Here is a 25,663-nt window from a genome sequence, read left to right as displayed (position 1 = left end):
TCCTGACATTTTCCTTTAGAAATCGCTGATATACTTCAGAATTCATTGTTCCATCAGTGATGTCGAGTCGTTCTGTCCCAGATGCTGCAAAACAGACGCAAACCATGATACTACCACCACCATGTTTCACAGATGGGATAAGGTTCTTAACGGCGGAATGCAGTGTTTTACTTTCTCCAAACATAACGCTTCTCATTAAAGCAACCGTTCTATTTTGGTCTCATCTATTCATAAAATATCGTTCCAGTAGACTTCTGGCTTGTCCGGTGATCTTTAGCAAACTGCAGAAGAGCAGCAATGTTCTTTTTAGAGAGCGGTGTGTCTCTCCTTGCAACCCTGCCATGCACACCATTGATGTTCAGTGTTCTCCTGATGGTGGAGTCATGAACATTAACAGTAGTCAATGTGTGAGAGGCCTGTAGTTGCTTAGACGTTACCCTGGGTTCCTTTGTGACCACATGGACTATTACATGTCTTGCTCTTGGACTGGTCTTTGTTGTTAGATCACTCCTGGGGAGGGGAACAATGGAATTGAATTTTTTCCATTTGTACACAGTCTGTCTGACTGTGCATTGGCGGAGTCGAAACTCTTTAGAGATGATTTCGTAACCTTTTCCAGCCTGATGGGCATCAACAACTCTTTCTGAGGTCCTCAGAAATCTCCTTCGTTCGTGCCACGATACACACCCACAAACATGTTGTGAAGATCAGACTCTGATAGATTCCTGTTCTTTAAATAAACCAGGGCGCTCACTCACACCTGATTGTCATCCCACTTCATGAAAACACCTGAGTCTAATTTCACCTTCAAACGAACTCCTAATCCTAGAGCTTCACATACTTTTGCCCCTCACAGAAATGTAATATTGGATCCTTTTCCTCAATAAATTTAATGACCAAGTATAACATTTCCGTCTCATTTGTGTAATCGGGTTCTCTTTGTCTGCGTTTAGGACTCGTGTGAAAATCTGATGATGTTTTAGCTCATATTTATGCAGACGTATAGAAAATTCTACTTTCACAGACTTTTTGAAGCGCCACTGTACATGTTGTGTCTTTTTCCTGTTTGGAAACATCTGATTTCGCAGACCACTTATTGTCATTACAACTTAATTCCCACTTACACGTTAAATAGTTAAATCAGGCTTAATGAACAGATTTCAGCGAGTTTCTTTTGTGGTGGTTGCAGCCAAAAATGTTTGATTTTGCAATACTCCATTTAATACATTTATTTAAAAGAAAAATTCATTCTATTTACAATTGAAGTGAGTTTTGTGTGAGAGCTGAACTGTGAAGTGCTTCAGTTAAAAATCCATTCGAAAGCTTAGTAGTTACAAAAAAAAAAAAAAAGATCAGATGGGTATCGGTATCGGCTGACGCTCGGTGTTTCAGTAGTATTGAGAAGAGAAAAAGTAGTATTGCGTCGTCTCTAATCAGCATATTTCGTTCCTAAATTGGTGGAATAAAACCAGCTGCGATTGTCGTTATCTTCTTTCTTCGTTAGTTCATAGATAGTATATCAGACTCACCACTCTTACTGGATGCAGCTTAAAGCTGTGTCACGTTGCACAAACCATCGCCATCACTATTCAATACATCAGGCTGTTAAAAGTTAATTGATCCAATGAACTCCTTCAGCACGGTCTTCCCGCTGGAGAAACGTAATCCGCAACGCAACAGTGTCAGGTGTCAACTGTTCCTGCTGCTGATGTTGGCTTCTCTAACACCGATCTTGCAGAAAGCTGAAACGTTTGTCGCAGCGACGCCTCGGACTGTTCAACTGTGAGCTGTGATCGTCTCAGACATCCCAGATGAGTGTTTCTGTGAATCACGGCGTTCTCATGATCCAGCAGACGTAATCACTTTGAACAGAGTTGCGCAACCTTTAAATATGTCGCACGGCGAGTTGAAGTCATCGTGTGTAGCAGTATAATCTAAATATAGCATGTTGTGCAGCGCTAGTGGAATATTAACTCGAATGCCGACTAAGCGAACGATCACGATCATATGATTTATACGCGATGCGAAGCTTCATCAGCATAATCCCAGTTATACTTTTAGGAGAATGTGTTTGACTTCTGGGTTGGTAGTAGGTAAATAATATCGTTCTTTATACCAAAGCTCGATTCTGATTGGTGCACAGATCGGACTGTAGTTCTAGCTGCAAGGCAAAACGCGGGATATTAACGTGCTTGGTCTAATACCTTATCTTTTGATGATGATGATGATGATGATAATGAGTCTTTATTGGGCACATATACATTACAGCACAGTGAAATTCTTTTTTTTTTTCTTCACATATCCCAGCATGTTAGGAGGTTGGGGTCAGAGTGCAGGGCCTGTGTTTTTGTTTACTCAGGAGCCTAACTGATTAGGCTAAAGTGTATAGTTGGCTAGTGCATAAATACAGACTGCAGACAGTTCTTAATGTATCGCAAGAAGTCAGCAAGAAAGATGTGAGCTGTGAGATCTTCTGAGAGTCCTTGTTCATTGCGTGTAAACGTTATTGCAGTCTTGCTGGCATCTTTGGGGTTCGATTCCCGCCACCTACATGAGTCTACATGTTCTCCCCGTGCTTCGGGGGTGTCTTCAGTACTCTGGTTTCCTTCCCCAGTCCAAAGACATGCATGGCATCTTTAAATTGTCTGTAGTGTGTGAATGGAATGGGTGTGTGGGCATGCCGGCATCCCGTCCAGGGTTTCCCCGTCTTGTGCCCCCAAGGCTCCCTGCAGCCCTGTGTAGGATAAGCAGTACTGATGTTAAACCATGAGGTGACTGCGTCTAGTAATTCTGCATTTGACTAAAAGTCATAACTTGTAATTCCTGACTTGACTTCAAGTCGGACTTCCTACTCGGGAACACTGGACGTTCTCTTCAACTCCGAGTTCAGCCAGTGACGTCAAATCAACATGGCTGCTCACAGCATCAGCAGTAAATACAGCAACTTTTTCCCTTTAGACGAGTTATACCGTATTTGTTTTAGATCAGTCAGCATACATACGTATCCGCTCGTTAAATCTATAACCCTGACTATACAGTTCGCAGTTTTGACGAGGAAGATATACCTCACTCATCACCGTTAGCTGGCTAGCTCGTTGCTAACTAAAGACGAACACGGAGGCGTCCATGTTTCTTCCCCACTTTGGAGCTCGTACGTGTGGAGGTCGGAAAAATGACCTAATTTGAGCTCCGACTTCCCACTTTTCCGAGGAACGGACAAGTATGCCGCATAAGATGGAGAGTTATTTGACGGAAAATCATTCTACGATATTATAAACTACGCACCAATTAAAACATTTTGTTTAGTCAAAGTTAGTAGGCAGTAGTTTTGTTTATCATTTTTCGGGTTGTTGAACCGACTTGTCCACCAGACAGATACGAGTTAATGAAAAGAAAAAAGCCGATAGCCAGGACGCGAGATCTGCTTTTCCGAGGGACACCGGGTTACTCATTTGTCCACCCCTACTGACAAAATTCCAAAATCGTATTCCATTATAAGTGAGCTTTGAACCGATGAGCTTCTGATAGGATGGGCTTGAGTACTAGGAGGTAGGGTTGGGCGATATATCATAATATATATATCACAATATTTCTTGAAGTAACGATATAAAATGTGATATGAAAATAGTAACATTCAACGCTATCTTTTTGGCCATCCCCTTCCTTACATTACTTTTTTGGCAGGTTCTCGTCTGTGTTTTGTTGAGTTTTTTTTGCTTGAGGCGGTGAAACAAATTTGATGTGTTTCCACCGTTTTGTTGATACGAGTTTTCGACACACGTTACAAATCACGCACGTTTGAGTCGCATCTGATCTTCTGTATCCCGAACCACTTCCATATTACGGAGGAAGCTCATTTTTTGGGGAATTAATTCTTCGTCCTCGTCTAGGGTTGGGACTTTGCTCGGATATCCTCAATATTGTGGGATGACACATTCTTATCATGGGGAGGGATTGTACCAGTATATCATGGGTGATATGATATGGCACAGGCCTTCTAGGAAGTGTTCCAGTTCTTATCACAGTGTGGTGAATAGAGGCCGGGTTAAAAACCTGCTGAGGTATTCCTTTTATCCAAATCTTCAACATGTAGTGGGAGCTCCAAACTCTTTGTTCCACTAGAGAAAAAGCCTAAAACCAAGAGGATAAGATGGACAAACAGTAGGCAAAGCTGAACAGGAAGATCCGAGATCTAACAGGAAGATCTAGTTTATAAACAAGAAGGGGGGTTTTGAACTGAATGTTCCTTTATGGTGAGTAAAGATTTTGTAGTACAGTGTAGGTGTAAAGCAGCATGGGTAAACTGCTGAGTTTTGGACTGTAGGATCTGATACATATGAGGAAAAACTGCAGTAATCTTGGCGTATAAAGGCGAGTCGGCAGCAGAGTACGTGATCCGAGATCTCATTTTAACACGATTATGAAGGTGAAGGGAAGGAGCCGTGTAGCCGGAACTTCAATAATGATGATCAAATAGCTGGTTAACCTTTTGGCAGAGGGTGGGGATGTGACTCTCATGGTTAAAGATTAAACATTGTGAAAATGCTATGAAGTTTGTGATCTCTGGTTATGAATATTCACCAATCAGCCATAACATTAAAACACAGACTACACAAGACCTCTGAAGGTGTGCTGTGGTATCGGGCGCCAAGACGTTAGCAGCAGATCCTTGAAGTCCTGTAAGTTGTGAGGTGGGGTCTCCATAGATTGGACTTGTCTGTCCAGCACATCTCACAGATGCTCGATCGGATTGAGAGTTGGGTAAATTGGAGGCCGTGTCAACACCTTGGGTTCTTTGTCATGTTCCTCAAATCATCCCTGAACAATTTTTGCAGTGTTGCAGGATGCAGTATTCTGCTGAAAGAGGACACTGACATTAGGGAATTCCGTTGCCATGTAGGGGTGTACTTGGTCTGCAACAATGTTTAGGTAGGTGGTACATGGTGTTTTGGCCAGGATCCAAAGTTTGTGCAATGTCTCTGATGGATTTCCCCGCTTTTCTCCCATAGACAGCTCTCTGCTCTTCATGTTGGTTTAACCTTTTGCAGTCTTCACAGGTGAAACCTAGGGCTCAAACCAAGAGCAGACATTCAGAACTATTCATTCTTTAAACAAGCAATTTAACAGGGCACACCTGGGCAGCAGGAAACACTTATCAGTCACATGTTCCAGTGTTTTTGATGACTTGAAAAAATGGGTGGGGTCAAGCAAAAGGTGCCATGTTTTTTAACACCTCTAGATGTCAATATGTTACATTTAATACTCAAATAAGCCAGATGTAATTAAGCAAAATGGTGAACGAAATGAATCAAACCAAAAAATCACATCTGGTGTGTTTATCACCTTAAACATGAGAGGATATCCCAGTGTCTGTGAACCCCAGTGCCCATGTGCCCAGGACTCATCGTGCATTCAGGTTAGCGCTTCATAGTGTCTCTCGCGTGCAAAAAAGATAAAGATCTGAGCATTCTGATTGATGACATGCTGACACTAACCCCCATTCCATGTAATAAACCGTTATTTTTAGTTTTGTACAGCTCTACTATGCTTGGTATAATTTGTTGACGATATTGATTTTGACTATTTATCTGCAAATCGGTTTTCGCTGCCGATTATTCGTCTGCATTTTTGTTTTTGTTTTTATTTCTTTCAGATTGTTAGAATGTATTCTCAAAGTTACACACGCCCTGACCGGAAGAGCGTTCGATCAGTGACAAACATATGCTCATTTAAGTGTGTGTGTGTATGTATGTATATATATATATATATATATATATATATATATATATATATATATGTATGTGTGTATGTATGTATATGTGTAAGTCTAATGAACAAGAGCTGTAGTGACGATTGTGGACGATTTTGATTGATTTAAAAAAAAATTAAAAAATTTTCTTTGTTTTAGGAATGAGTGTTAGTCAATATTTTGTCCAAAAGTATCATGAAAGCCTAGTGGGTAGTTTTGAGTGTAGCGATAACCTTGCTGACAAAGTACAGAGTGACAGAGTTGAGAATGACACCAAAATTATGAAGACTGTAGGGGAAACAGCTCCTATTAAAGATGATGAATAATAATTTCATCTCAAACGACGTAGGGCTTCTCTGGTTAAAGTCCTGTATGCCTAGCTTGTCATCTGTGTGTGTGTGTGTGTGTGGTGTCTTATCGACACAGGCCAGCACTGTCAAATTCCTCAAATTCTGTCCCCTCATTCTAACCATGCGCCGAAAATTAGGTCTTCGCCCGCAGGCCAGTTCAGCTACTCGTCCTCATCCAGATACAAAAGCTTATGGATTTTCTCCTCCGCTCTACATTATGAAAGTTTCAATGTCCGTACATCGGTGCTTTGTGGCCTTAGCAAAGAGGCTTTTACCATTTGGGATTAGTCTGATTGATTTAATTTGAACCAGGATGTAGAAGCGATAAGACGCTATTTGCTACTCGGGGGGAAGTGTGGACCGGGGCATTCAGAGCCTGTTCGGAGTAATTTCTCCGTCTCTGGTGGGCGAATAGGACGTGCGAGTGTCGATTGATATCCTGTGTGAAATGATGGCGAGTTGGGGAAGGGCTGGAAGAGAAGCGAGGGATGATGTTGAGGTAAGGGTGGCGGACAGGAAGGGATGCTGTGGCTGGAGCTTTTCCCTTTACACATAGCACGGCATGTGGTTTCCTGTGACGAACATCTGATTCATGACCTCTCTCTCTGTGTGTGTGTGTGTGTGTGTGTGTGTGTGTGTGTGTGTGTGTGTGTATAGAACTCTCCTCTGTTCCAGTATTTGCAGGATCTAGGACACACTGATTTTGAGGCATGTTCACCCATCTCTCAGGAGCAGGAGGAGGAACTGAGTGCTGGTGCCCAGGACATCCTGCCCCCTCCCAGAGTGAGTGCCAATATCCACGTAACACTACCGTCACGCCGTCACTAGACCATGAGCACGATTTATTATGAACATATAACTGTGTTTGGGAGAGGAGTTAGCCGAGGTAACAAATTCAACTTGTCATCAGTGAATCAAAGAAAACATGCATTTTAACTATTCAAAAAAACATCTTGACCCATTTTAGGCTATAATCTCTCAAGTGACTGAGTTGAGTGAAGGTGAAGAACTTGTAATGGATGACGCATTCAAAGGGATGTTTCAAGCATGGTCATTTAAATCGAATGTTGATCATTTTTTTAAATTGTTTTTAAAAAAATTAAGAAGTACTTCAATAATTATATATATCAAGGTGGTATATGTGTGTGTGTATGTATATATATATATATATATATATATATATATATATATATATATATATATATATATATATATATATATCTCACCGTTTGCCTCGCACCTCCAGGGTTGGGAGTTTGAATCCTGCCTCCACCCTGTGTACATGGAGTTTGCATGTTCTCCCCGTGCTTTGGAGGTTTTCTCCAGGTACTCCGGTTTCCTCCACCAGTCCAAGGACAGCCATTGTAGGCTGATTGGCATGTCCGAATTGTCCGTAGTGTGTGAATGTGTGTGATTGTGCCCTGCGATGTGTTGGCACTCCATCCAGGGTGTCCCCCCCCCGACTTGTGCCCCGAGTTCCCTGGGATATTCTCCAGGCTCCCTCGCGCCCCTGTGTAGGATAAACAGTACAGAAAATGGCTGGAGATATATATATCAAGGTAAACTGTAGTTATAATAGGGTGACACAAGCGAAATGCTGTTTCCTGGATGTTGTACATACATGTTTTGTTATTTATCTTGAATATGAGCATACGATGGCGTGAAGCACACATTACCTATGGTTTAAATGATTTACGTCTTTTAACTTTATTTGTAAATGTAATATAACTGGGACACGGATGGCACCCCGTTCATGGACTCACTGGAGTAAGTGTAAAGCAAGAGCCGGAAATAAGCAAGACTTTATAACCTCGTGTTTGCGTAGGCCTACGCACTTGACTGCTTAAAGGGGGAAAAAAAATAAACCCAAATTAAAACGTGCGTTTTCTCTTTACACAAGCCGAGACGCAGTCTGAATTTTTCATCTTTAGACTCGAAACTACGAGATCAGTGTAGCTAACTGAATATGAATGGTTATAGCTGTATAATTTTATCATTGCCTGACTACATTGCCCTGAATCGCCACACGCAAGACATCAGTCCTCATTTATCAAGCTGGCTACGAATCGTTTCTAGGAGTGTTTACACAAGAAATTTTGTATTCATGATAATCATGTAATTTTGGGGGAAAAAAAAACACATTCGTATCTTACCAGTGCTCCTGATTGTGCGTGTGAATGTATACGTAAAAAGAATAATCAATGTCAAGCTCAATTAATGGCTGTTGAACATGGTGTTGGCTGATTAAATACATTTGCTTGGTGGTCTGGGAAAACCCTGTGTAATGCTATCGCGACCTGAATTCTTGCAAACTCCGGAACGCCAAAAATCTGGATTTTTCTGTCTATATCAACAACTTTGATACCTCAGATAGGTTGAGCAAACCGTAAACACTGTGTATTTCATCGAAACAATACGGAGATGTTTTTATTTACTTTTTAGTTCAAAAGATTGTGTCGGGTAAGGAGCCAGTTTAACAAGCGCGGTGGTATAAACAGGCGGTGTTCTTAAAGATGTCTAATGGTGCGCTCGAGTCATGCCGGAAAGATTGTATTGGACAGTTGAGCGCACGTGAACACCACCACAACGTGGTAATTACGAGTGGGAAACTCTAGAGGTAAAGTTTCCGAGCCGGGGACGTGTCGGTAAGAAAACATGGCGGAATCAACAGATGTGATATCTGTAGTGCGTGGTTGACGGTAAATTAGTTGAAATCGAATGTTTACTCGTCTCAGAAGCTGATTTCGGTTATGATGTTTATTATTATTACTATTAAGCTAATTGTCTGCACGAAATACTATAGCATCGTACAATTACTGTATAATATGTAACGGTAAAGTTGACATGAAAAACGTTCAGAGCGCAAAACAAACCATTCTTTGTTCTTCGATTTCTAGAAGTTGAGTTAACAAACATTGCTGTATTTTTTTTTGAAGGTGCGCGGCCATCTCGCTCCGGCCAGAGTGACTCGAACGTGCCCGACGTTGCAATTACGACTTCCCAACTTGTAAAAGATTGTGTTGGAACAATTCAGAACTTCCCCGGAGGGACTTGAATGCGTAGTGAAACCTTGGTGAAGACTTGGCAGGTTGTCGAAGCGTTATAATGCTAGTTATAAGACGTAAGCCTAATCGATCCTGTTAGTAATCAGATAGCGGCGGTCAAAATGTCGGCAGTCGGATTGAAATCTTTAAACGTCAGTTTCTTACTTTTCGCTTCTCTGTGTACGCAGACTTTGAAATGCTAGAATGTTACTTGTGGTTCGGACGCACGCGGAAGACGGACACTATAGGATGAAATGTCAAAATTTTACAAAGTGGTTGGGTTTTCCCAGACCGCCACACAGTTGCACATTCGTCGGCAGCCATCTTTAACTGAAAATCACGTGATGTTGTTATATAGTGTTTTGTAATTGAGTGGCTGCGTAACTGATGCCTGAAAAATGCTTTCGAAATGAACCAGTGTTGCAATGTAGGAATTTGGATTCACAAGGACAAACGTAACATGCCACAACAAATGGATCAGCAGTGCTGAGGATTTACAAAGCTGCTTAAATGAGGAATTCAGTCAGTTCAGACTAAGCAGATTTAAAGTTCTTATGCTACACAAACGCAAGTGTACAGCTTTAGTTAAGTGAACCTTATTGTGTTAGTAAGATCAAAGCGGGCTGTTTGCAGGTTTAATCCAGTGTTACCAAATACACTCGGGAGCGTGTGAAGGAATGAACACAAGACTCGTGGTCAGCATCAGTTCCGTAACCGGAAGTGATAAGTAGTCTGTCTAGTTGTGCTTATGTGCATACTGAGTGTGTAAGCGTATATGTACGTGTCAGTGGTCTATACTTGGAAGTAAACATAAAGGTCTGGCTGGCGTGAAAATGTTGTCGGTGATGTCAATGTGAGTGCCATTTTACGAGACTGAAATGTCCACTAACTGAAAACGGCCCAGTCAGTCACCTGACCCGAATCCAAGTGAACAAGATTTAAAGACGATATGTTTAGAAGAACGGGTTGAAAATCACACCTGAATACCGCGGCCCATTCATTTCTCCATACAGGAAGCGCCTTGAAGCCGTCATTACAAACAAAGGCTTCTCCGCTAAGTATTAAATACATTTCAGTTAGCGTGTTCAGGACTTTTTTTCCCGTGTCATTCCACTTTATTACACACAACTTCATTTATGGACTTTAATGTTTGGATTTCTTTATATGTGCGGATTTCTTGAGTTAATACCAAAGTCTGGTGAAAATTTCATGTGAATAGCCTGACTGGAAATATATTTACTGAACATCAAAACATGTTGGCGTGCCCAATACTTACTATATATATATATATATATATATATATATATATATATATATATTTCCACCGATGCCAACAAATCCATAAGACCTCTCGTGTATGCAATATATTGGTGACCATCATGACATGTGTGTGTGTGTATCAGTCAGTGTGTCAGTTGGTCAATGCAATGATTGCTTTGTATGACATATAACACTGTATTACACAACTTACTGCCTAGCCAGCAAGTGTTCATAGTGTGTTCTTTTTACACACACACAAACTTTTCATTCTTTACTCGCTGTCTTGAACACACAAAGCAGTCAGAATGCCCTACAGAAATGCTAGCGGAATACTAAACACTGACAAATACCTCTAAATAAAAAGCATTCATTGCCCTTATTCAGCCTTTGCATTCACACTGAGGAACAGTGAACTCTCTCTCTCACTCAAACACACACACACACACACACACACACACGCGGATCAGGGCACAAGTGTCCCAAGAATGCGTGTGAAACAGAAATCCGAGTTAGTTCGGTACTGTATGTTGACAAGAAAAGCACGTTAAAGTTAAACCGCTACACATAGTGATATGTGACACAGTGCCTTGCAGTATATTTGCATTAAACTGACATTTGAAAAATGATTTATCAAACCAGAACCACGATGTATTAAAACATCCCGTGTCTGAGATCGAGTCAGAATATTGAAGTTATGAAATCAGTTACAAAAGCCGAACCTCAGTAGATTTTATTCTCTGACAGAAGTGTGTTTATAAAAAAATAAATAAATAATAAAAAAAGTCAGTAGATGTGATGGAGTGAATACAGCCTCGACTGGAATCGGTGATTAGTCCGTATCAGGGTTTAACCATGATTTATCAACATGGACCTTGCCGGTGCTGTGTGTCTGAACAAATGATGTCATATCCTGTGACTCACATGTAATTCAGTAATAGCTTTTATCTCCTGGCCAGATTACACGTAATAAAATCACCTTGATATAGGCGTACTGTATAATGCTTCATGACTCATGATATGAAATGTAAGGCGAGTTCGAAAGTAATTCTATTGTATACGAATGTATAAAACGCTCTCTTTACACGTGCGACGTCTCGTTATGAATTCAAATTCTAAACGTTAATAATAAGTGGATTAATAATGGGATTCTGTGGTTACAGACAGGTGGTATTTGGAGGCTGGCTGAGATCCTGCGCGCCCTGAGTCCGTTTCGTCAGAGCGACGCCCCCCTGCGGCTGGAACAGCAGCTGGTAAGAAGACCTGGTGATTTTTCTTTCAGCTTCACACGCACTCGTATTATCTCACGACTACAAAAAAAGGAAGAAACCCAGAAACCTCTAGTTCTGAGCAGCTATTAGGAGTCTCCTGCAGTTAACTAATAGCACTATGAGCTCCTTAAAGTAGCAAAGGATGATTCTACACTTTGTTTTTAAACTCATGTAGTTTCATTTCCAGGCTGTTATTTAGTCTTTTGAGTTTTGACACAAACTATTTGTGGCACTTTATTAAAAAAAATGGCCATTGCGCTGCAGCAGACTGAGCTGATTGCGACAGACATTTCATCTGTTGCTGTACAGCCTTTGTTTTTGAGGATATTGGTACATTCTGACACTGTGTGTGTGTTGTGTCCTGGCAGGACGCTGCGTTCCGACAGTACTCCCTGCGCTGTGTGCTGTCTCAGGACGTGCTGTTGCAGGAGGACGTGGAGCTTATTGAGCTGTTAGACCCCAGTGCTCTCTCTCTGGGCTCCACAAGTACTCCCTGCCCGAGCGCCACCTCAGCCCTGCCTGCACCCCGCTACCTCTCCACTCCATCCATATGGTATACACACACACACACACGCACGCGCACACACACTGCCCGAACTGTCTCGGGGGAAATTCTGTAAGCTTCTTATCTCTTTATGTGTCCGTGTGTGTTTTCTCACAGGGACGTCTCTGTACTGGTCGGACTGTTGGCCATCCTGCTGGCGGTTTGGTGTTCTTGTCATGAAGATGGGCGGGGCCTGCTATGGCTGTGTGTTTGTGCGCTGTGTGTCTTGTGTGCGCGTCACGGCATTCATCTGTGGCACAAGGCGGCAGTGCAGCAGCAGGTTCAGGCTCAAGCCGTCCAGCTGGAGAGTTTAGTGATCAACAGTCGAGCTCTCACCAGCCTGGCACGCAAATCGCTCCGTCTCATCCAGGAGACCGAAGTCATCTCGCGGGGATTCACCCTGTAGGTGTCCTCCCACTCCTTCCACCACACACGCACACACCAGTTCAGGACATTGGATTATACAGACGTGATGAGACGTTTTTAAACCTAACCCTAAATCGTTTATTTTATTTATTTATTTATTTTGAGCATACAGCTTTTACATTTTTAACATTTGGTTAGGATATCCCTTTTTGCTGGCTTTTCTAGATAGTCTGGTCAGCTTGGTCCTGAAAATTCACAAAAACAAACACCATGTATCATCTTATGTCCTGTTGCTGTTAACTTTTTTGCCATCTGGGTTTGTGAACCTGTTGCTCTTTCTATTAGCTGCATAATTTAATTATTTGACATAATTTTAAGATTCAACATATAATATAGACGTTATATTAGTGGACATGTTTTATTGGGGGGGGGTGTGTGTGTGTGTGTGTGTGTGTGTGTGTTTGGAAAAAGTGCAAAAAGTGTTCACTGTCTTTTCCAGTTTATTGGTTGCATGTACCCTGTAGATCAATATTTTATCAGATAAACCTAATATACATGTGCATATGTGTGTGTGTATGTATGTGTGTGTATATATATATATATATATATATATATATATATATATATATATATACACACATACACGCACACATATACATGTATATCACGTTTGTCAGCTGTCCTGTACCTCATCCATCAGTGGAAACGGAACACCCCGGAACTGTTATTTGCACTGCTGATATACACTATATGGCCAAAAGTTTGTGGACACCTGACCTTCACACTCATATGTGCTTGTTCAACATTCCATTCCAGATTTACCCCCTTTTGCTCTTAATATTACCTCCAATCTTCTGCAAAGGCTTTCCACAAGGTTTTGTTGGGATCTGTGTCCACGCATCCACAACAGCATTAGTGAGGTCAGGTACTGAGGAGGTCTGGAGTGCAGTCAGTGTTCCAGTTCATCCCAAAGGTGTTCAGTGGGGTTGAGGTCAGGGCTCTGTGCAGGACATGGAGCTCGCTTTGTGCACAGGAGCATTGTCATGCTGGGACAGGTTTGGTCCTCTTAGTTCCAGTGAAGGGAGCTTGTAATGCTACAGTACACAGAGACATCCTATACAATTGTGTGCTTCTAACATTCTGGCAGCAGTTTGTAGAAGAACCAGATATGGGTGTGATGATCGGGCGTCCACATACTTTTGGTCTTATACGGCGTTATTGTGAGTCGTGCAAATAATATAAACATATTCCTCAGTGATGGTCCTGCGTTGTCCCCTTTCTGAAATCTGTCCAAGACTTTCTTGGAGTGACAGCCTGTTGTTGTGGTCATTAACATGCTGCTCAGAAAAATCGAATTCCACTAGTTATCATAGACAATTTGATGATGCTGAAACGAAACGAACCTTGTCGTCGTCTGTTCTCCCGATATTTATGATTGCAGGATACTAGAATACGTTTGTTTCCCAAATCTGTTTGCAAATGGAACAGGGCCAAGAGCGATCATTTATCCACGGCAGCAGAAATACTCGTTGTTTAAAAGTCAGCTGTGGTATTTAAACATTTTATACTCGTCTTTAGAATTCCTAATATTTTAAGTGACTCTTATTGGCCACTTCCCAGACACGACCCCAGTGATCCATTAAATCTAGACCCTCTTTAACCTAATCAAGTCGCTCGCCTTTGTTCTTTAAATAGTAACCGATTCTGATTGGAGCTCTGGATCAAAAAAACTCAAGAGGAAATCCTAACACTGTTGTTTGATTTGTTGTGTTCATATATTTCCTTGCTTTGTGGAGTTCATTAACGGTCGTCACGCGGTGTGTGTTTTGTCGCATGGCTGTTTGGTGTGTGAGATGGATGCTACTGTCCTTTACTGCCCATTTTGTCGTGTGTGTGTGTGTGTGTGTGCTGGTCTGTCTGAATGTGTCTGCGATGTGATAGTTTTATTCTGAAATTTTCCCCAATGGAAAGGCGTGTCATTTTATAGTCTTTATGACGCTATATTAATCGAATGAACAAGGCCAGTGGTTCTCAAAGTGGGGTTTGGGTTCCCCCAGGCGTCCCATGATTTTTATTGTTTTGTAACGGTGCTGTGAAGTTATTATATCTATTATGGAGTTCTTATAGTTGTTTGAATGGCCTATACATAATATCAACATGGATAAATAATATCAACGTGGACGTAATGTGTTGTGATTAAGTTCAGGATTTTAAAGCTGTAATAAATTTAAAGCTAATAAATAACCGAAATATTATTGTAAACAGCCTGAAATTTTAATAGCTGGATTATGTTCATAAAATACTGTGGTAAGAGGGTAGAATTTATTTTGCAGTTAAAAGTTTGACAACACCTGAATTAGAAAAAAATATGGAGCGGGTGTTTATGTATGATGCATGTGTGTTATTTGACTATAGTGTGTGTGTGTAGGGTGTGATGATTGATTGATTGATTGATTGATTGATTGATTGATTTTGTAGTGTATGTAAATGTATGTTTGCCCTGATGGTTCTCGGACGTCTGCACAGTTGGATCACATTTCACTTGTCAAGTTTACTCGACAGGGTGAGTGCGGCCTGTCCCTTTAACAGGGTGGGGCATCTACGCAGCCAGCAGTTGATTGGTTTGAGGAAAGCAGCCTACCAGAGCCTCCGCTGCGCGTTCCGTGCCTCCCGCATCGCCACCTGCATCATGCTTAAATCATATCCTCCTCAAACCACAACAGCGTTATTCTGTGTGCCCTAATATTCTTTTTTTTTTTTTCCCTCTATAGTAATAAATGGCACGATTTGACGTTTAGTGTGACTTTTAGTATTGTATTGAATCCTTAACATCGTGTAACATTTCCACTCAACTCCGAGATCGACAACGTCACCAACTACGTGTCGACCGTGCCGATCCGAGAGTTAGGCCTGGGCCTGGGGGCAGAGAATATCTCTGATGAGCAGGCACAGGAGCTGACCAATGACTACAGCTTACCCGCCCTCAAAGTGAGTAAAACTGGCTGGTTTGCATATTCTCTCATGACTTGATTGATTTATATGGGAAGGACACTCTAAATGACATTGTGGTTAAACCTAGGGTTTCTGCCCAAGGTTTTCCGCTGTTATGATGGAAAGGTATGAAAGGCTCCGCTTGTCTGAACAGAGACTGGCCAACTGGGTGGTGGACGTCATCACCATTGCCTACGGGTGGCCTGGATGCCTGGCCCTTAATATAAAATGCCATTCTAGGTGGCTTTTATTTAAAAGTGTGCCACTCAAGAAAGCCTGCATTGCTTCCGACTAGGCATATCACCGTGGCCCTTCTCCAGGTGCTACAGGTTAACATCACGCCTCCCAGTGGCGTGAGTGTGGTGGTCATCTCTGAACACCTTTCCAGGCAGATCCTCATGACTTTGTGGCATAACTTATCCAGGTGATTCTCACTGCCCTTGGAGGTTAGGAGCAGTGACGGAGAATGCTAATTACATATGGTGCTGTGAGCCCTAGATCACTTCCAGGGTTCCTTGTTAATCTGAACCAGCACTGACTCGGTGGTTCCAGTGTTCAGGGAAGGATATACAGGGAACAGTATATGTGTCACTTCATGATTTTGTTGTGGTCTTGGCTTGCATGTGAACACGCGCAAGAAGGTGTCCAGTTGATTTTAGCTGTCCAGATATCCAGGCTATATGGAACCACAGTTCTTAGCAGCGCACTCTGATTTTTGGATGCGAACTGAATAATCACATGAATAACTTAACTAAAAGAAATGTTTTAGGCATGTTTTCAGATTTGTGTAAAGTGGTGGTGTTTTTAATCGCGCATCTCTTTCTCAGTTGCTCTTTCAGTTGTGGGTGGGCCAGAGCTCGGAGTTTTTCCGCCGATTGGCTCTGATGCTGTCCTCCGGGAGGGCGGAGCAAGAGTCCAAGCCCCGCCTTCTTGCGTACAACAGCGTGGCCACGGTCACTGCCTCCCTTCATCCCTCCCTGGCCTGTTGCCTTGGTGACCTGCAGCGCAGCTATGAATTCCATCGATACTTTGAGATGCAGCAGCAGTCGCAGAATACGGGCCGAGCGAGTCAGGTGCGACAGAAATGCAGAGAGCTCAACTCGCTGCACACATCAATCCGCAGCCTTCAGCTCCACCTCAGAGCCCTGCTCAGCGAGTACGAGCAAACTCACACGCACGCACGCACACACACACAACTATTTTGACTGTTTTCTGAACACTTGCATGCTGGTGTACCAAGATAAGGAAATGATCACAGCTGTACTATAAATTGAACTGCTGATTGGATGTGATGGTCATCCGTTCGCTGTCTTTCTCCCGCTCCAGGATGATCATTCTGGAAGATGAGCTGGAGAAGCTGATGGTTGCTAAGGAGTCGGAGGAGGTGACATGTGCAGGTTACCAGGAGCTCCGTGAGCGCCTGCACCTCCTGCAGCCTCACATGCAGGCTTGCTCCTGCTGCTGGGAGGACATGACCGCTCAGGTGGAGCGCATGCTGCGCAGGGTCACCCACTGCCCAGGTCAGAGGTCAAACTCTCAGCCCCAGACTCAAAACAGTGGTTCTGAGCTTTTGTACGTTCTCACCTTTCTCATTTAGGACGTAAACTATGCAAGGACCGAGAAAGTTACGCTTATTCAGTAATAGGTTTTTTTTTTTTTGCCATTTTTTTAATATGGCAGTGTTTTTATTGATTCAATGGGCTGTCCTGTAAAGAAAACTTGCCCATGGTGTCAAGGATACGCCGACTAGGCACTCGTCTACACATACAGCTCGCTTTAAGTTCATTCATAACTTCATCCATAAAACTGCTGTCTTTGAAATGATCAAATATCCCTAATGAAGAAGTCTCTGAAGTCCTCCTCTGACTCTTCTGAGGTTCTCTGTGAAAGTTAAAAGGGACGATACTATTAGTTAATTAATACCAGCATATTTATGTATTAAATATTGAAACACAAAATGGCATTTCGTGCCAAAACATACATTTTAGCATGATGTACTCGCTGTGGTCAGCTGTCAGCGCTGGAGTTAAGACGGCTTCTCGAGCAGCGGCGATGTGCTCAAGTTCAGATTCCCGCATGACCGATTCAGGCGTCTATTTTACGCGACTCCCACGTGCGTAATCCTTGCATAACGTTCCGAATAGTACTCACTGCCGTAATTACTTCTGAGCTCTGAATACCGGCGTGCGCAGTTTCACTATTAAATCCTCACCAGGTGCATTTCACTTTAACTCTGAGTCGTTAAACAGTTACTTTACTCTTACTATATATGTAATATTAGATGAGAATACTGTTCTTCTAATGGGAATAATATGGGAATATGCTCACGTCACATTTACACTGCAAAAACCGGCATCTTGCGTAGGGAAAATATCTCGAACCTAGTCAAATCTATCTAGTGTTTCTTGTTGTAAGATTACAATCAACCAAATATAAGATGATTAAAGCTATTTCGAGGTTATTATTCTATTGGCAGATCATTTTTGTGTCTTTCTAGAAATAAATGCGCAAAGTGAGGAAAACGATCTGCCAATTGAAGACTACTTCAAACTTAAATTAGGAAAAACAAAAGGTTTCCGAAGTTTCATCTTCTATTTGGTTTACACTAATGTTATAATAGGAAATACTAGATGAATTTGACTATGTATAAGATATTGTCACAAAACACACTGTATATCATTGGGACTTTGATGAGCTTGCAGGTACCACGTAGTCATGTACATAGTGCGTAGTAGTCTAGGAATACAGTACACAGTGCAAGATGGATCGGGACGTAAAGAGATATAAAGATGCGATATTTCCTGGACTATTAGAGAGGGCTGTGTGGTAATGGCTGATTGATTTGGATTCAAGAAGAAGACTCAAAATAATAAATAAATAAACAGTCCATAACAGTATCACATCGTGGTTATTGTGAGGCAAGCCTACTTCGTCTAGTGACTGTTAGCTGAATAACATTCATCGGCAGTCACCAGCGTGTATTAGTTCATTAGCCATTTTTGGCTGAGACTCGTACAGCTCTACTACAAGATTATATATGTACAGTGTGTCCCACAATTCTCCATACATAGATGAAGTTAACACTTGAATTTCGTGGGCTTTTATCGATGCATGCTAGTATTTAGTGCGATGTACACTAGAATTTAGTGGGCTTTTATCGATGCGCGCTAGAATTTCGTGGACTTTTATCGATGCGCACTAGAATTTCGTGGACTTTTATCGATGCGCACTAGAATTTAGTGGACTTTTATCGATGCGCACTAGAATTTAGTGGGCTTTTATCGATGCGCACTAGAATTTAGTGGGCTTTTATCGATGCGCGCTAGAATTTCGTGGACTTTTATCGATGCGCACTAGAATTTCGTGGACTTTTATCGATGCGCACTAGAATTTAGTGGACTTTTATCGATGCGCACTAGAATTTAGTGGGCTTTTATCGATGCGCACTAGAATTTAGTGGGCTTTTATCGATGCGCACTAGAATTTAGTGGGCTTTTATCGATGCGCACTAGAATTTAGTGGGCTTTTATCGATGCGCACTAGAATTTAGTGGACTTTTATCGATGCGCACTAGAATTTAGTGGGCTTTTATCGATGCGCACTAGAATTTAGTGGGCTTTTATCGATGCGCACTAGAATTTCGTGGAGTTTTATCGATGCGCACTAGAATTTAGTGGACTTTTATCGATGTGCACTAGAATTTAGTGGGCTTTTATTATGGTTGCTAACAAACAGCTTACTCCTTGGACAGAAACTTGCTCTCATGCAGTTGTACGGCATGTGACAGTGTTTGTGTGTGTGTGTTCAACAGGAAGTGCAGATAGTCCAGAGGAAGCAGCTGGTCCTGCCCCACCTCCTCCTGCCCCCATCTCGCACATCGATGACACAGACCCCGTCCCAGAGGAACAGGTACAGTGTGCATGTTCGGCTCTAAGAGACCGAGAAAGAGAGCGGAAATGACTTCGTTCAGATGTTCTACATATATATTCATCTACGTACGTGCTGTATATAAATTGCAAAGATTTACCTGTAAACATTGACTCTCAGTTGAGTTCACTGGCACACGATACCTCCACAAAATTCCCGTTTGTCTAAGAAACTAGATCAGTTAAACCATGATCAATCGAGTCAGAACTTTTTCCACCCTCAATATGAAATTACAGTGTATAAAAAAAAAAAATTGTTGAAAAACAATCAAACGTTTTAGGGGAAAATTCCGAAAAGTAAAAAAACTGACAATAACCTGGTTGCACAAGTATGCGCGCCCCTAAACTAACACTCTGTTGAAGCACCTTTTCACTTCTTTACACCGCTCAGTCTTATTGGGTAAGAGTCTGTCAGCGTGGCACGTCTTGGCGTGGCAATATTTTCCCACTCTTTCTTGATAAAAACATTTCTAGATCCATCAAATTGCAAGGGTGGCTCTTGTGCACAGCCCGCTTCAGATCACCCCACAGATTTTTAGCTAGATTCAGATCCGGACTCTCACTAGGCTAGGATCTAGCGGCTAGATCATTCAAAAACGTTGATCATTTCGGTTAAGCCATTGCTTTGTTGATTTGGATATCTGCTTTGATTCGCTGAAGGGTGAAATTCCTTTTTCCTCTTCAGCTTACTAGCAGACACCTGAAGGGTTTGCACTGGTATTTATAGCTATTCATGATTCCCTCCGCTTTGATAAAAGCCCCAGTTGTGGATGAAGAAAAGCAGCCCTAAAGCATGATGCCGCCACCACCATGCTTCATCGTGGGTATGGTGTACTTTTGGTGATGTGCTTTCTTTTTGTTGTTGTTGTTGTTTGCACCAAACATTCAATTTTATTTGTATAGCGCTTTTAACACTCACAAATCAGCTTTACAGAAACATATACGTATACACAGGATACATATTTTAAGTGTGTGAATTTATCGCTATTGAGAAAAACTCCCTAAGATGATATGATATGAGGAAGAAACCTTGAGAGGAACCAGACTCTGAAGGGAACCCGTCCTCATCAAACATACCTTGTGGAATGATGGAATTGTTCTAGCTTTCAGGAATCGGTCTCATCAGATCATTACACAAATTGAAAAGATCGCAGCTGATTGTTATTTGGGGTTAATCGGAATAATTTCCTCGATGACGGCTGTATGATAATTACTTTTGAACATGAGGTTGAATCCGATTGGTTCATTCTGATCAGCCACTTCGCCCAATTATAAAAGCGTGTGCCCACTCTAGCACCCAGATTAGTGTCACTTTTTTTTTTTTTTTTTTTTTTTTTTAAAGGACATTGTTTCCTATTTTCCGAAATGTTTCTGATTTTGTTTCTCACTCAATATTTATACGTTGTAATTTCACACTTAAAGTGTGTGTGTGTGTGTGTGTGTGTGTGGGGGGGGGGGGGGGGGGGGGGGTCAGGTTTTGACCTGATTTCTCTCGATTTAACGTTTTACATCACAAAAACCTGCCATTTTAACAGGGGTGTGTTGACGTTTTATATCCATTGCGGCTAGTAAGTAATTATTTTGTGTCTGTCTGGATCGAAATCCTTCCACCTTTAAAAAAAAATAATAAGAATAAATCAATAATAAAAAGTGCCGTCTTTCTCTATAGACAGCTGTGTGATTTTACAAGCAAATGTTGTCGCTTGTGTTTCCGCTTGCTGCTACGAATCGTTGCACGTGTATCCAGCAAATCGCGAAATACTTCTGGCAAACGCAAAATGATGCTTGGAAGAGTATCACTTCTATTCTGTAAGCAGAATAAACGAGGGATTATAACAAAATTTCGCAGGTAGGCTACAACATTATCACTGTGTGTTTGCAGAGTCCTTCAGGAAAATCCAGGAAGTCCTCTGTATGTATTTCTGAATGGCATGTCATGAATGAAACACGATCTCTTGACCATGTGTCATGCTAACATCCATCTGAGAAAGTAGGTCTGCTGGCACTCATCCTGTGTTGCTTTCATCGATGTCCAGAATTATCGTGCAAATATTTTATAGGGATAGAATGAGTTGTAGAAATAAAATATATAGGCTAGTGTGTAATAGTGTGAAATGTACACTAGAGGGCGTCTGCTGTAAGATTGTTGATGTGTGCGTGAACAGGAACTGGAGGCCTACGTCTCGGACTCGGACTCGGACTCAGAGTGGCGTGGGGCTGCAGACTTGCTGTCGCCATGGGAACGGGAGCGTCATCGGCGCGAGAGGGAGGAGTCACGCAGAGTTTTACTTGAGCTTAAATCCGTCCTGGGGATCCGAACGTCGGAAGGAGAGCGAGACAAGCGCAAGCTGCTTCTGTTCAGCGACAAAGGTGTCCGTCTCTCTCACACCTTCTCACCCTCTCCGTGCTGTCAAATAGAACAGTTGTCTATAGACGACATTCAGGATAGCATGCAAATATAATGAAACTCATGAGGTCTGAGAACATGTTTTATTCGAAGCATCCCTTTGAACGTTTTGTATGGTCGTGCTAACGCTATGCAGTTCACGTCTCTCTCGCATGACCGAGGCAGCACCTGAAGACTGGTGACTAAAAAGTCCTCAGTTTTAGTGGTTAGTAATTCAGCCATGACTCAGCATTTTAGCCGCGATGAGCACCATCCTGGTGAAAATGAGGAAACAATTCCAAATGCAATTCAGCCATTTGTCCTTCCTTAATTTCTTTCTTTCTGTCTTTTTTTTTAGAACCCGTGTTATTTATAGCCAGGGCTCTGAACCGGTTTGAGGAATGGAATGAAAAGCAGAGAACAGCATTTTTCTAGCTGCAAACACGTATCTAAAAATGTCATCATCCTTAACTGGCCTGGAATAGAAACGTTCAGTTGGCTCTGTTGATGAAGTGAGTTTATCGTTATGCGTAGCCCGCGTCTCCAAACTCTTGAACTCGTATGATTTCATGTAGAGCCTATAAAGTACGGTGACAAAGTCCATGCGTGAAGACACGATGTACATCAGACTTCCTGTACGCGTTCACTTTAAACATTAGACTGCGTTAGACTAAAGGTCGTCGAATAAATCGGACACCGGGTCAAATTCTTGTCTCTAGTTTGACAGAGTATAGGCTATAGACTTGGTATATAGTCAGTGGGTCGTGATGGTAGGATAGTATTCAAGATTTTCTTCAAGAACAATGGTAGAGATTGGATTGGGGCCAGAGAGAACTCGCATTTGATGCTCCATTAGACTGATAGCCAAGACTGGTCGTTGTTGCGCTACACTCAAAGAGCATTGCTGGCAAAGCCAGACGAAGGATATGCGTTTAGGTGTGTGGTAAAACTGCTGAGAACATTATAAGCTTGTATTTCAACTGCTCTTATTGTAATAACGACAACCAAATACAATTCCAGTTCACCTTTGGTAAACTATTGTGAAATAGTTCCTAGATGTAGTTCCTAGTAACTAGATGATGGAAGACAAAATAGTATAGTGTCATAGCCACACAGTGTATGTGGAAATAGTCTAATGAATACAAACATGTCTAATAGCTTTCCAAACACGGACGTAATTTCACGTGTAAAAAAACAAAAAAAACTTTGCTGTCAAAAAAGCTAGGGTGCTTTACTCAAAGGGTTAATAAGCTATGTTAGCTAGCCAGTTTTCTCTGCTACATTAGCCTACTAGATTGATTTATTTATTTATTTACATTTACAGCATTTGGAAGACTCTTATCCAGTGCGTTTTACAGAAGTGCTCTACAGGATATACAGCTCAGGGTATAAGAATACCATCAAACTAAAACCCTTTTTAGAGAGGAGTTAGTACATTAGTGCACATTTAAGTGCTCGGTGAAGAGGTAGGTCGTCAGGCTTTTGTTTGAAGACAGCGAGTGACTCAGCTCGGGGGTTCATTGCCGAGGAGCTGTAATATGTAGATCTAATCGTTCAGCGACTTAATCACTCGCTGTCTTTCTGTTTCAGCCGCGTTGGCTCAGGTTCCCACCGAGACATCCGATCATTACCCAGAATCCTCAGCGGGTGCGGGCTGCACAGACCTTGCAGCGTCTACAAGCAACCACGTCTCCCAGCAGCTTTCAGGAGGAGAGGGGGAGGAGTTCGAGGAGGGAGGAAGAGAGACTGCGAGAGACAGGACGCAAGACGGAGAGACGGACACGGCCGTGACCGAATTCTGTTGCGGCGATTCCGAAAGCGTCGCGGAAACACAAGGCCCGAGAGGAGAGGAAGAAGGGACACGGCTCTTCCAATCGGATGGGCTGATAGACGAGGAGGCGGGTCCGGATGGATCACACCCCCTCGCTCCAAAAGTCCCCACCCTCTCAGTGATTGACAGACTTACAGAACTGCATGGCTCTGAAGCGCTTAGCATCGGCTCGGCCCTGGCTGCCCAGGTGGCCGCTCGCTCTCACACTTTCACACACCTGCAGGAATGCACCTACGGGGACTCGGATGAGGAAGAGGAGGAGGAAGGGGAAAAGGAAGTGGAAGTGACATCCCAGCCAGAGGGAATGCAGACAGCAGAGAAGTGAAGGACAGCAGGCTGAACTGTTTTAGAATATATACAGGTTATTTATTCCCATCTGCCCTAGATTTATTTATTAAGCTTGAGGTCAGGAGCGCAGCACATATAACCGGTGCGCGAGAGAGTTTTCCGTGAGATGGCCGTCCTTTATGTGCCTCCATGTGTGTTCTTGTTTACACTCCGTCTACTGTCACTCAGTCTACCCATCCCCGTTTTCTCGCATAACGCCTCAGGTACAATCTGGCAAATACAGACACGCAGTTCAACATCAAATATTAGGCTTATTATTCAAATATTAGGCTTATTATTTCAATGTGTACAGTAATATATCGGCTGCTTAATCGGCTATAGGTAGGTTTCTAATCCTGAACATCTCACCCACTGAAAACATGTTCAAGCTGGCATTGTTCACAAGCCTGCATGCTTTTGTGTTCTTAAGGTTTGCATTATACCCATTTGCTTCAAATGACAAGTCAAAAAAGTCGACTAATATAAGCACACCTTAAATAAATATAATGTGCTTCACAGACCCCGCTATGAGCACCGCTAATCTATAAGAAAATTCACACACACACACTCAATTTAATTTATATTTATAATTTACTACTCGAGTTTGTGTGCTGTGCATCAGTGTGTGTGTGTGGTGTTGTTGTAATAGACCTTATAAGAAGCCAGGCACTAGCTTTGAGAAATTTGTTCAGCTTTAATCTCTTTGAAGGATGATAAAAGGAGGGAGAGAGGGGGGGGGTTCCCACGTGACTTCCCACTTGACTTCCCACGTGACTTCCCTTTACCAGAAATGGAGCTGATCAGCCAAGACATGATTGGTGTCTGATGTTTGCTTCTATTATGCAAATCTTATGAAATCTTCTATAGGCTCCAGGTAGCGTTAGGCAACGTGGCTGCTTCATAGCATAACGATGCATATTATATTTATTATCGAGTTTTTATACTCGCTGATCTTGGCCGACAGGAAGGAGAACCCCATGTAGTCTTGTGCTGTTGTAGCGCATCCCTTTTCAAGGTTCGGAGTGAGATGCTTTTCTGCTCACCACGGTTAAAGAGTGATTATTCGAGTGATCATAGCCTTCCTGTCAGCTTTAAGCACTCCGGGCATTGTCCTCTGACCTCTCTCATCAACACCCCCCCCAAAAGAATGCTGATGCTCACCTTTTTGTGCAAACTCTAGAGACGGTTGTGTGTGAAACTCTCAGGAGATACTCAACCCAGCCCATCTGCCACGGTCAAAGCCACAGAGATCACATTTTTCTCCGTTCTGACGTACACTAGCAGAAGCTCTTGACCTGTATCTGAGTGATTTTTATGCATTGCCCTGCTGCAACATGATTGGCTGATTGAAGAACTGCGTATCGTCAGGTATTAGCCCGTTTGCCTGGCCACTTGAATCGAATGGGTTAAATCCAAACCTCAGTAACTTCAAAACAAGTGCGCTTCTAAATAACGTCAACTTCAATCTAATGACAATTTTAATATTTTGTGAGTGTAAAGTTTTTTTTTTTTTTAAAAATGAATTACTAGCGAAATTAATTTAGTACACATTGCTATAACATGCGTAATATTTGAGTAGTTGAATAATTTCTGTTCATAAAATAAAGCTGTGCTGAGCGAG

General features: G+C 42.2%; 2 protein-coding genes across 5 annotated transcripts in view; one reads left to right on the top strand and one right to left on the bottom strand.

The window, feature by feature from the left end:
• Window positions 1-1,775, bottom strand: part of fgd6 (FYVE, RhoGEF and PH domain containing 6) — a 50,436-nt gene extending 48,661 nt beyond the window's left edge. Inside the window, exon 1 of the mRNA XM_017494133.3 lies at window positions 1,530-1,775. The gene's annotated coding sequence lies outside the window, so the exon portion shown is untranslated. The remainder of the gene's footprint in view (window positions 1-1,529) is intronic.
• Window positions 1-25,663, top strand: part of vezt (vezatin, adherens junctions transmembrane protein) — a 28,410-nt gene extending 2,747 nt beyond the window's left edge. The window contains exons 1-12 of one of the 4 annotated variants that reach the window (XM_053688200.1): window positions 6,205-6,598; window positions 6,757-6,882; window positions 11,564-11,653; window positions 12,040-12,224; window positions 12,333-12,617; window positions 15,132-15,283; window positions 15,424-15,569; window positions 16,400-16,728; window positions 16,899-17,092; window positions 19,384-19,481; window positions 21,664-21,868; window positions 23,475-25,663. In XM_053688200.1, the coding sequence (XP_053544175.1) occupies window positions 6,548-6,598; window positions 6,757-6,882; window positions 11,564-11,653; window positions 12,040-12,224; window positions 12,333-12,617; window positions 15,132-15,283; window positions 15,424-15,569; window positions 16,400-16,728; window positions 16,899-17,092; window positions 19,384-19,481; window positions 21,664-21,868; window positions 23,475-24,040 (2,427 nt within the window). In that variant the 5' untranslated portion in view covers window positions 6,205-6,547 and the 3' untranslated portion in view covers window positions 24,041-25,663. Of the gene's footprint in view, window positions 1-6,204; window positions 6,599-6,756; window positions 6,883-11,563; window positions 11,654-12,039; window positions 12,225-12,332; window positions 12,618-15,131; window positions 15,284-15,423; window positions 15,570-16,399; window positions 16,729-16,898; window positions 17,093-19,383; window positions 19,482-21,663; window positions 21,869-23,474 lie in introns of those variants that run through there. The other 3 variants (XM_053688201.1, XM_053688203.1, XM_053688202.1) reach the window with 3 other exon arrangements.

This window comes from Ictalurus punctatus, chromosome 19 (genome assembly GCF_001660625.3).
Source record: "Ictalurus punctatus breed USDA103 chromosome 19, Coco_2.0, whole genome shotgun sequence".
In the NCBI taxonomy this organism is placed as follows: Eukaryota; Metazoa; Chordata; class Actinopteri; order Siluriformes; family Ictaluridae; genus Ictalurus; species Ictalurus punctatus.
This window is presented reverse-complemented; position numbering and strand designations above follow the sequence as displayed.